This window comes from Ornithodoros turicata, chromosome 4 (genome assembly GCF_037126465.1).
Source record: "Ornithodoros turicata isolate Travis chromosome 4, ASM3712646v1, whole genome shotgun sequence".
NCBI classification, from domain to species: Eukaryota; Metazoa; Arthropoda; class Arachnida; order Ixodida; family Argasidae; genus Ornithodoros; species Ornithodoros turicata.
Window position 1 is genome coordinate 11,353,869 of NC_088204.1, and position 11,606 is coordinate 11,365,474.

The 11,606-nt window shown below is 42.6% G+C and overlaps 2 protein-coding genes across 3 annotated transcripts; one reads left to right on the plus strand and one right to left on the minus strand.

The window, feature by feature from the left end:
- Positions 1 to 205: 205 nt before the first annotated feature.
- On the minus strand, positions 206 to 6,423 carry LOC135391018 (protein AATF-like). Its single transcript, XM_064621085.1, has 13 exons — positions 6,246 to 6,423; positions 6,011 to 6,169; positions 5,693 to 5,915; positions 4,812 to 4,900; positions 4,510 to 4,656; positions 3,978 to 4,110; positions 3,012 to 3,176; positions 2,827 to 2,932; positions 2,655 to 2,750; positions 2,461 to 2,588; positions 511 to 591; positions 354 to 425; positions 206 to 293 (listed from the first exon to the last, which is right to left on the minus strand). Exons 1-13 carry the CDS (start codon positions 6,322 to 6,324, stop codon positions 239 to 241), a joined length of 1,533 nt encoding a protein of 510 aa, XP_064477155.1. The 5' UTR covers positions 6,325 to 6,423; the 3' UTR covers positions 206 to 238.
- Positions 6,424 to 6,819: 396 nt separating this feature from the next.
- Positions 6,820 to 11,369, plus strand: LOC135391021 (PMS1 protein homolog 1-like). Of its 2 annotated transcripts, XM_064621093.1 has the most exons (14): positions 6,820 to 7,196; positions 7,504 to 7,783; positions 7,905 to 8,039; positions 8,158 to 8,303; positions 8,421 to 8,543; positions 8,656 to 8,796; positions 9,146 to 9,709; positions 9,767 to 9,935; positions 10,007 to 10,109; positions 10,174 to 10,341; positions 10,414 to 10,614; positions 10,673 to 10,800; positions 10,879 to 11,027; positions 11,087 to 11,369. In XM_064621093.1, the coding sequence occupies exons 1-14, from the start codon at positions 7,056 to 7,058 to the stop codon at positions 11,240 to 11,242; spliced, it is 2,604 nt and encodes an 867-aa protein (XP_064477163.1). In that variant the 5' UTR covers positions 6,820 to 7,055; the 3' UTR covers positions 11,243 to 11,369. The 2 variants fall into 2 exon arrangements, with proteins under 2 accessions (XP_064477163.1, XP_064477164.1); XM_064621094.1 differs by lacking the exon at positions 8,656 to 8,796.
- Positions 11,370 to 11,606: the final 237 nt, after the last annotated feature.

An 11,606-nucleotide genomic window follows, 5' to 3' on the forward strand; every position in this document is an offset into this window, starting at 1 on the left:
TAGGCTAGTAGCATAATCATATAATGGCAGTTCCAAGATTTCTTTAGCACCACTTGGTCAAGATGCTCTCTTTCGCAAACCACCACAAGTTCCTCTGCAATCATGTGCAAAGAGCTTCCATTCCTACAGCATGGTAATCTGCTAGGGCATTCACACATATATATTATAATGCCCACACCTTAGTGACACAGATCACACATCTTCATGAATGGTTAGCAAAACTGCATGTTTGCTTATTTTACAAGCCAACGACATAACTCTTCTGTCCAAACAGGCTGTTGAACAACTCCGTCCTGCAACACAACAGCAAATGAGCTTAGCTGACAAAACAACTACTGAGACAAAAAATCTACCTTGCGTCTTCAGAGTATGTTGTTGTGTCTACAGGTGCCATGAAATTTGCTAGCTTCGGAATAGGTTCATACCTGCACAGAGAGACAGCACTTACGTGGTTTTCCTGACACTTCCAAACGCATATACACAAAATTTAATTTTTGTCTCGCTTCTTACCGCATCCTACGTCCCTTGCTGGCTTTAGTGTCAATTTTCCTCTTGACCTTACTTCGTAGCTTTTGGATCTCAAGCCACTGCCTGTAGCAGGTGCACAGTGACATACATTATGGGTACATAGAAACAAAGCAACAATGCTGGATGGACAGCAAAGGAAGAGACTTAAGTAACTTCACATATCAAGAAACTTCACATTTCCTTGGCATGGTCAAGGTGTAGCACATCTTGTCTATATGGGGAGATAACTATCACTAAGATTACTAAAAAAAGGCTGCAATATAAAAATTTTCTGAAAAGGAATCTGTCTTATTTGTGCCAACTAGACCTCTGTCCGATTAATATCAATATACACCATCCTTCATAACAAAAGGCATGCTCCAACATGTCTACATTCAGGGTTTAGCACATAACAGTAGTGCCTCTTAGTATGGGCTGATGTTCCCAACATAAATAGTCACCCAGCTATAGTCACCCATTTCGCCTTTAATGCAAGGTTCCGCATTAACGCAATAAAATTAATCAGATATTTTGTTCCCTAAAAAAATGGCCATAAGGACTGTAATCATGCTAAACTGCCTGTCACGTTTATGCTTTTAGGAACCTACAAACTTGTGTGTGTACACCTGTATCTGAGGTACAGTTTTCTATATTTTATAGCTTATGTCAGCTACATGCTTTCAGAGATAATTTTTCACATGTATGCTAAAGGTTTGTGATCTTTGTCAATAACGTGTCCATGACTTTTTTTATTCGCTCTTCGCAAATAACAGCATCATCGGTAAGTATAAATTTACATGCGCTACACATGATCCATTTATTTATTTAATTACATTAATGACACCGGGTTTATAACAACCTCTGGCGTTAAAGCTGTGGTCCCATGGTTTCAAGAAATGACACTGTGTGTCACATAACAATTTCCACATGCTAAATGTTTTGGTTTATTGCTAGGCCAAATTTTACAATTCCTTTAACTGCCTTCATTTGACACACTTGTGAGGTAATAGATGCTTAAAAGCAAGTAACTGTAATGTAGACATTGAATTACTGAGACATGGTGGTCAACTTTCATTATTACCCATCATGTAATTTAGTTGGTTGCTGGAAGCACCTGCTACCCTGTCCTTGTTCACAACAGCAGATAATTTACTGCCACGTGGTAAACATGATGCGCTTGAAGGGTACAGCATTTATAGTTAACCTGATGTCCTGGCGCCGCAAAAATTCTACACGTGCACGTTCTACATAGAATTATACACATCTTTTTACTGCTCTACCTCACATGCACATGAAAAGGTTGGTCATAACTGTGACAAAAATTGTTGAAAAAGCTTTTACCCATGGTAAACTTGGTGAATGGTACCCAACAATATCATAGCTAAAGTTAACCGAGCTTGGAAGGACTTTTCCCTGCTTATGAGAGTTTGTAAATCTCGGAGCCGCCCTGGAACCCCTGCCTTAGAGGGCGCCGAACAGCAGGTTCGTTGGACAGTATAAAGCGGGAATGAAGAGAATTTGAGTTTACGATCTCGGCAGTGCAAACAAGTGTTTTCTTTCCTTTGTTTGCGGGGCGTCTGACATCAGAGAGGGGGGTGGGGGGTGCTTCATGTTTACCCTGCACCGTGCACAAACTTGCCTCGCGACGGCTCTCGTAAATCTCTCATACTTTGGTGTAGTAGCTGATGATGTAGCCGCTGTGAGCTCCACTTATGACAAATACATCAAGCCGGCACCTCCAATTTTAGTGACCTCAACCCCCTTCAACCCACTTCACGTAAATTATTAGCGCTCTTTACTAACATCCAGAAAATAATAGCACAATATACATAATAATGAATAGATTTACAGATTAACAAATAAGTTAGTCGATGAAGTCTGCGACATAAAAATTCCACATAATGAACTCCGCCTATAAGCAACCTACAATGAGTCGTTAAAAATATGGCTGACCTGCTGAGCGCCACGGGATTATTGATGTTCGCAGTCTTCCTTTCAATGACCTCGCGCAGTAAGTGGTGATAGAAGTCGTCGTCGTCAAAGATTTCTTCATCCACAGCTTTATTTTCTGCGTTTTCCTCCTGTTGCAAGAACAGCAACGTGAAAGCATCACATCTAAACAATCTCACAGGTGGCGAAAGCCGAACCTCATTATCCTTGTCGTCTTCTGTTTCGCCAAGTACTTTGTACGATGACCTCTTGGTTTGCGTGCGGAGTATTAGCCTGTGCTGGTCGGCCAGTATCTTTGAAGAGAACGAGAAGATCATATTCCGCATCCTCTGTAGTCGCGCGAGAATACTTATTTGAGTCATGCCATACATGTTCTATCTGCTTCATCGGTGACTGCTCAAATGCGGTGAACCCCTTTCCTATTTTCCCAGCTGCCAGGCGTGTCCGCTCGAACCACTTTTCTATCGTACCGTTCCTGTAGGAGATTTGCGAAATGAGCTCCTCGGGAAAATAGTGGACAGGGTGTCGATAATTACGGGTGTCGTCTGCCTTACCTGAAAGGCACAAACTTTTCGTGGAAAGATGCGACCGATTTTATTGCGTCGCCGATCCTCCGTTTCTTTCGTGGGGCCTCTTCTACCTCCTCCTCGCTTGTCTCATCATCCTCGCCTCTCCCGTCGTCTGCTTCATCTTCTGTGTCACTCGGAATTTCGTCATCACTGAAGTGCAAGGGCACAATCGAGACCACTCAACTTAACTGCCAACTATGTAATGTGGCATAACATAAATTGTGAGAAGAAGCCATAAGTGCACTTGATATTTTCTAGCTGTGCGTCGATACTAACTGCGATGATGCATAACAAATACTAAAACAGGGTGAAAAAAATACACCTGAAACTTTCTTATAATTGTCAAACTTGCAGAAGAAATGAGAAAGTGTTAAGAAGTCTTCAAAACAGCTAATACCGGTGATAAATATTCATAGGAGTCACTGGTTTCGAAGGCATCCCCACTAAGTGTTGTAACAGCAGGTAAAGCAAAAAGCCGTTGATGAGCTGGGAGCACACATTCTATTGATGTTTACTAAGAAAACCACACCAGCTGCACAATAATTACAAACAAACGAGGCACGCTTGATAACCCGTATGGACTCCGAAATATCAAATGCTTTTGTTTTTAATTGCTGTACAGTTGATGCAGTTTTCTTAGTATATCTCCAATAAGGGCACTCCAATTGGGCACTTACCACAGTATGTACTTTGATGAATGGCACAGGAAACAAATATAGAATTGACCATTTGCGCTAGTGAAGCTGTCTACTGCACTAACCCAAGCACATACTGGTACTTACGTTCAGACCAAATAAGTAAGTGCGTATTTGCAAGGATTATAAAACATCTATCAATGCATGTGGGGACCACACTCAAGCACACGCCTGCACAGAAAACACTGAACTGGTGACTGCATAGCAATTGTGTTACTGTGGATAAAGTCTCGCATTACTGTGAGCAGACACTTACTCGGAACCAGATGGCCGTCCCTTCTTTCCAGGCTTTGGAGATCCCAGTTGTGAGCTTAATTCTGGGTTCATGTCCACCATTTGCTCTTGTAGATCCAGCAATGCATGAAATACATTTTCTACAGCTCTGGGTACTGTAAAGTAACGATAGTTTAAGATATCAATATGGGTTACTTATAAGTGTTTCATAAGTACATTCTTCTACCAAAGAAGTTCTACTTTCCAAGGTCTGACCTTATCCCAACAGGCACGAGTAACACACTCATACAAACAAACACCGAAAATCGGCAGATGCAGAATGCAACCTGTTGTACTGATGTACTGCGTTGTCTCGCAATTTTCTGAAAATACTCTGACGGAAATTGCAAGCCAGGAGTTGGTGATCACTTATCATTCAGGTACACTTACTCCAGTGTGCCTGTGCAGACTTTTCCGAATTTCGAAGGAAAAAGCAAATACTTTACAACAGAAAAGCCCTCTGCTCTGATGTTCTGACAGCATCATAGTCCTGAATACCATCGAAATACCCTTACCTGCAGCTATGGTTTGCCCTTGGTTTTGATCTTGAGACAGGAGACCCTGTTTAAACTCTGTGTAACGGTCAGAACGTGGAAAACGGTTTGCCATGACAAGTAATTTCTGCAGCTGGATTCGCAACTCAAGCAGGTTGTCCCACAGCTCTGAAACACCACAAACAGAAAGACCAGGAAAGTCAGGAATTCCGACAGCACCCTAGGTAAATGGTACTGCGAACAAAAAAAAAACACACAATAATGTGTATTGTTAACATAGCTGACCAAATATGGAAGGTTAAACAATGATAAAAGGTACTTACGTAACTGTGACTGTACTGCTTTCCCCTTCTCTATTTCTCCCGTGACATCAACAGCAGAAAACTTTTGTACCATATCATCTTCTAGGTCCCTTTAAATTTAGAAATAATGATACTATATAAATGCTCACTTTACCATTCACATTACCACTGGGCAAGGCTGTCAACATAATGCCATTCGATTATTACCATTCACCAAATAATTGCCTATTAGGGCATGCCAGATGCCGGAGAAGTATTCTGCACACGCTCAACAGGTTTTGCTTCATGTTGTTCGCATGAGATCACATCCCATCAGAAAGACCAGATTAGTTACTACTCTATCTGCCACAATTTATCTAGATCTATGTATCTACTTTGTTATGCATACACAATAAATGTGCAACATGAAAGCACATGATATGGTGAGAGAACTCAAAAAGTTAAATAAATACAAAAAAAATAAATCAATGTGTGTGACAGCACACAATGGGTTTTTCATTCAGCAATTTCAATTATTATTGGGCATTTTTAGATAATATGTCCAGAAATTGAGCTTCCTCCGCTATATGTATTACCTTATGGGAACTGAAAAATTTTAACAGTAAAACTTTCCTGACATGATGTGGCATAGTGATGTATGCTTATTGGTGTGAGATATGATGTAGTAAACTGTTAACTGCAAGTCAGCATATGTGTGTGTGTCCCAGTTTATCTTGTTTCAGTGCACTGTAATAATACTGTGATGGACACATAGCCTGTTTCCTGTACTCCTCTATGCATAGAAACCCCAAATCTCACACCTGTGTCGCTGGCACACTACGTGACAAAACTATATGATATGGAAAAATTCTGCAATTATACGAACCCAAGTTTTGTAACAGAACCGTTGTTCAAAATTATACCTGTGCTTTTCCAATGTTTCGTCTCGCTCGATGCTTTCTACGTCACTCTCTTCTTCAGCTAGCTCTGCTGCATTGTCATCAGAGTCTTCCTCGTCATATTCATCCGTTTCATCCTCTACATCCTCATCCTCGGGACCTTCTCCGACACTTCTGTTAGCGTCGACAGGTGATGTCGGGGACTCCTCATTTTCGAGCTCTGACACTTCATCCGAAGATTCGCTCTCTACGGCACAAACAATTTATTCCATTTCAACTCCGTGGCGCCAGCACGTCAGATATTTGAGCGGTGACCTACGAAATTTCCTTCTTTTTACTTGCCTGAACTAGAAAACTGCAATTTTTGTAGCTCTTTCCTCGATGTTTTCTTTCCGACATACTTTGGATCGCTTATTGGCAACGGCTGACGGCTCCTTATTTTTCCCACACCGACATCTTCATAGCCCTCTGTGAAATCTTCAAGCACCTTCGCTTTTGTATCTGAAACATGCCGTTCTTGTCAGAATTTACGACACACACACGGTCAACACTCAACAGTATCTCGTTTACTATATACCTTCATGCGCGTCGTCTTCAGGATCGCCGAGTTCTGGTGCTGTGTTAGCAAGATCACATAATTCTTTGATGAATGACATTATTCTACGATGCTGCGTACACAATTTGTACACGGAGCTTATCGCGTTGTTTCATTCACGCTTCGCATGCAGGCTGGGGGCAGCCATGTTGTAATGGCAATGTCGATGACACGTAGATTATAATTTCATCGTTTTCCCCTTGAACTTGAAACACTTCGCGACAGTAACACCGTAACACTCTAAAATTCAAATTAGCAACATGACAGGAGGGAAAAAAAAGCTCATGGCTCTTCATACTCAACTAAATGTTACTTTTCCTGACCTTTACTTTCAACTTCGAGGTATGCTAGTCTTCACGAAAAAAACATGTGTGCCGAGACCTTTTGCTCCCCCACAATCATTCGGTGCATCATCACTGGAGAGTGTCGCTGTTACAAACTTCATTCAAGTTTCTGATATTTGCTGCAAAGTTGAATGAACGAAGTTTGTGTTCACGGTTCACGCAAATATTTTACTAGTTTCGGTTTGTTTCATGTTATCTAGCGAATCAACTCGCTAGTTCTTGTGACGTTGCTCCCGCCACTTTTGCAAGCAGACGGCGTGATTTTGCGCGAGTCTCGGAAATACGACAAGCAGCATTGGAGAAACTTTACGTCGTTTACTTTAATTGTTCTTGAAGCTATGTCATGAGACGATAATATATGGCTGTCTATCTGCGATAAGGAATACATGGCACACGATTGTGGGCATGAGAAGCAGTTGCTATAGTTGAAGCGGGGCATTCTGTTGACATGTCGTGCATTCAGAAATTGGCACCACAAACTGCTCGTCTGCTTCAAAGCACTCAGAGCATCGCATCCGTTCACAGCGTTGTAAAAGAACTCGTCGAGAACTCACTGGACGCGGGTGCCTCGGTTATTTACGTCAAACTCGTAAGTGTTATTAACGTAGTAAGTTTTCTCTACCTATATACTTTCTATACCAATGGCACATGCTTGTTCGGATCCCGGCAAGCGTTACAACAGAACTGATGTGAAACTAATTTACAGCCGCATGTCCAAATAACAATGCAACGGTCCTTGATTCTCCAAATCACTGGGCATCTGATAGCCTCTTATTACCAAGCCCCTGATGATGGACAACGTTGACGGTTGTCTGTGTTTGCGATTCTGGATAAATCACTGCTGCACTTCTCCATCCAACAGGACTCCACTGATACTCATCCTTGCTTCTTTTCAGGAAGACTTTGGATATGAAAAAATCGAAGTCCGTGACAACGGCCACGGAATCAGTGAATCCGACTTATCGCAGGTCGTCTTGCCCCACCACACATCCAAGATAACCAACTTTGAGGACATGCGGTCGCTCGAGACGTACGGATTTCGTGGCCAGGGACTCGCAGGAATAGCAGCCGTTTCCAGGGTCACCATTATAAGCGGTCAGAAGGAAAAGATTGGTCACTCATTTACGTTTGACCAACAAGGAAAAGTGGTTGCACAGAAGGAACTACCATGGGAAGGTAAGTTTTGGAATGGAACAGGATTGTCACAAAAATGAAACGTGAGAGACAAAATAGTGCTGAAGAATACAGAAACATTTGTTTTGCTGACCCAAATATGCAAATGAACTTAATCATGCAGGAACGCAAGTAACTGTTGATAAGCTCTTCAAAAACGTCCCAGTGCGCAGAAAACATCTGAGCACATCGAAGAACAAATCTTTGGATCTCAAGAAAGTTGAGAGACTACTTTCTGCACTTGGCATTGCTTGGCCAGGCAAGCACCCTCATTTCATACCATCGCTTGTTATCTTTAACCGTGCACAGTGATTATAGTCTTATTCAGGTCTTTTTTTATATATATGTATATATGCCACATTGTTTGCATTGTACAGGTGTACGGCTACTTCTGTACCACAACAAAAGCCTCCTATGGAGCCGATACCCAAGCCAAACTTTTCAAGAGGCTGTCGGCCAAATTTTCGGAATGTCAATGCTCGACAAAATGGAATATGTTGAAGTGGAAGACTGCGAACGCGAGGTATTAAAAAAAAAGATTATTGCTACATCGCCATTAGGACTCCTATTCTTGTATGTATTTGACTGTATGTTTCAGAATGCAGTATCCACATTATATATGGATTTGCTACGATTATAGGTTACAATTAAGGCCTGCCTGCCTAAAGCAGAGCATGGGGCTCGAGAACTGTCATCTTCCGATACAGACCGCATGTTTCTTCTAGTCAACCGACGTCACATTCTTTCAAAGGAACTCAATGAGGTACGATAGTTGACTAAGAAAAAATAATTATGAAGTGGTAGAATTTCACAGCTTTATGCAGCACTGCTGCCACGAATTGGTGGTTACCTTCTCATTTTATTGCACGTTGCAGATTATACAGAAGAAATTTGCAGAGGCCGTGAATACGCAGAGCAAACGATATCCAGCTTGTGCGGTTGCCATTAATGTGCCATCACAGGATCTCGACGTTAACTTTGAGCCAGACAAAACTACTGTTCTTTTTACAAAGCAGGTAATCCAAAAGCAAAAGAAGATTCGGAACATAAATTGCATTACATTACCCCTGCCTGCTCAGGCATAAAACAGCAAATTTGTTGTCGTGTTGTTCCTTATACCTCGACGATTAGTCTTATTATCCTTATTATACCTTGATAATTTGTTGTAATTATCTGTCCTGCATTGTATTTGCATGTCTCATATTAGTGGTCCTACCGCGCTAAATTTCAAACATTGGTCGCAGCTGTCATCCCCTTCCATTTTCTTAAATGTGTAGTCCCGATACAAAGGATTCATTTGCATGGTCCCCGTGAACAAGAGCTAGACAACGGCGCGGCTATGCATGATCCGAACTTTTCTTTCAGGAGGCAGTTCACAACCTGCTGGAAACCCTGCTGGAAAAAGTGTATGGAAACCATATTACCAGCAAAGAAACAAATAAAGAAAACCAAGGCACAGTCATTTCACAAACATTAACCAACAACAAGGAGGGCTGCAAGCAAACAGATGCCAGGGGCAAAGAAACTTCCAGCTTCATGCCAGATCCCCCTGTTCAGCAGCCAGGTGTCCGCGTAGATTCCGCATCAACCAGCTCGGAGCGCCAGCCTGGGGCGCCGGCTGACCCGACCTGCCGATCGACAGTGTCACCTCCATCAGTTGATCCAGTTAACTCAACGCTGGCTCAGAATAAAACCGCACAACAAAACCCATCTCCTCTCACTCCATCCGGGTTCTTCGGCTGGTTCAGTAGTCCAGCTGCCCAAGGGCGTGATGCGGCAAGACAGAGAAGCGGCCTTCCTCAGGGAGTCCGGACAAGTTCGCCGTCTGACAGAATGAGCTCAAGAAAGCAATTACAGTTTGGTACCGGCAAAACCGGGGCGTCGTGGTCACTGGGATTAGTGGAGAACAGTCAAGGAAGAGTTGTAGAGGTCTGGTCTCTCGTTCCTTTTGTCTCAAAACTTTAGATCTTCCTCACAATGTTACAGCCCACCGTGAGAATAGCGAGCGGGCCCAAGCGAACAAGCTCGAGTCCCGCAGGAAACGTCACCCCGAAGAAGCTGCGGATGCCGGACTTGTCTCAGAGACGAATTTTCGATCTTGTTCCCAAGGAGAAATCGCCGATGGAAGTTTACTGCAACCGTCGTAAAGACGAAGGTCAGTACGGAATATATTGAGAGATTGTGGAAATATTATCACTCAGAGTTTGATTTCTTTCTCCGTTGCAGTTTTGTCACAGAATCCCAGCATGAGCATCCAAGACTTGTCTGCACTTTTACAAGATGAATGGGATGGCCTAACCCCAGCAGAGAAACAGCAGTACGAAGAAGAGTATGTACACAAAGTTACAATGGCTACCTTAATTTCTTCCTGAAACATGTCACTGTTCACGCAGCATACGGCCTAGGATTTCTGACAGGGCGTCCACGGCGAATAATGCCTCCATCGATAGTAGAGCTGGCACGAAAACTGCACGAAGAAAGTCTGCATTGCGAAAGGGTGTCTCTGCAACGTTTTCGCTAAGCAGCATTGCAGCGCACTACAAAGATTATTCTGCACTTAGGTAGAGTCAAAAGCATCATCAGAGGCCTAAGTTCACTCTAAACTATAGACGTCCTTCGTATTTGGTTTGCAGTCAGACACAGGCTGAACTGGACGCTGGAATTTCCGTCATTGGCTACTCACAAGAAGTAGAAGGGTGGTTCGTGCGGTGTGCAGCTTCTGTTTATGCTATTAATGGGTTCAGATTAAAGGAAGCAACTTTGTTCAAGAAGCTGGCAGAATCATATGCTCTACCCATGGAACCTGTCTATCCACCCATAGAACTCGACAAGAAGTAAGCCAATGCGCCGATATGACTGGATGCAGACAAGGACCTAACGTTTATTTTCCAGTTCAGTAGGCGTTAGCTTATGGACTATGCTCACAACCCTACAACAAGGAACAAAAGATTTCACTGGGGCTTCATACATCACAGACAGCCTTCTCCTGTCAAACGGCTTCGAGCTTAAATTACCTTCGGGTAAGTATGTGTCATACATTCCCCAACTGCTGCTAATCGCAGTAGCCCTGGACAAATTCAAGCCTGAAGTCTCAACAGGAGCAAATGGAGACACAGCAGAAGTCATCCAGAAAGCCAGCAATGTTGGGATAGATGAACTGAAGGAAATACTTAGGAAGATCTCAAATCATCCTTCAGGCTGCTCGCTGTGGGATAGCCGCCCAGCTAAAATTCGCTTTTATCTCCAGGTGGGCATTTCCTTTTACGTTGATTGATTGATTGACTAATGTTACTTTGTATGTAACAGGGTGAAGCTGCTCGCATGGTGCAAAGCGGTCCTTCCAAACTGAGCCTGACGGATCTTTGGGAACTCATAAGGCAAAGTGAAGACTGTGTTAGTGAACAGTGTATGCATTCCAAGCCAGTGTGTGTGAACCTATTTGACCTGAATTCACTACAATAATTACATCGATTTTGTAGCATACACAGCCTAACATTTTTTTTTTTTTAATAAATGCATTACATTAATATCCACAATGCTGGTCGATGACGTCTGCGATTATGAAAACATACCAGAATACCAAGTTCTAGTATTAACAGCACAAAGAAAAAATGCTGCATGTATCGCTACTTTTGCATGAGCAAAAAACAAATACAGTGAACTCCCGTTAAGACGAACACGAGGGGACCGCGGAAATTTGTTCGTCTTATCAGAAGTTCATCTTAACAGAAGGACCCAAAAGTGTCATAGAAAATGTCAAAGACAGGGTAGCAATTGTGAAACGGCATATTGGCAACATGGCAGCATACAATAGCTTACTTCCTGC

Coding starts and splice junctions, on each gene's coding strand:
- LOC135391018 (XM_064621085.1), bottom strand. CDS start 6,324: ATGTCATTCATCAAAGAATTATGTGATCTTGCTAACACAGCACCAGAA. Junction 2,589..2,654: donor AAGACGACAAGGATAATGAG/GTTCGGCTTTCG, acceptor TTCTTGCAACAG/GAGGAAAACGCAGAAAATAA. Junction 294..353: donor ACATACTCTGAAGACGCAAG/GTAGATTTTTTG, acceptor GTTGTGTTGCAG/GACGGAGTTGTTCAACAGCC.
- LOC135391021 (XM_064621093.1), top strand. CDS start 7,056: ATGTCGTGCATTCAGAAATTGGCACCACAAACTGCTCGTCTGCTTCAA. Junction 7,197..7,503: donor CGGTTATTTACGTCAAACTC/GTAAGTGTTATT, acceptor GCTTCTTTTCAG/GAAGACTTTGGATATGAAAA. Junction 10,615..10,672: donor CCCATAGAACTCGACAAGAA/GTAAGCCAATGC, acceptor TTTATTTTCCAG/TTCAGTAGGCGTTAGCTTAT.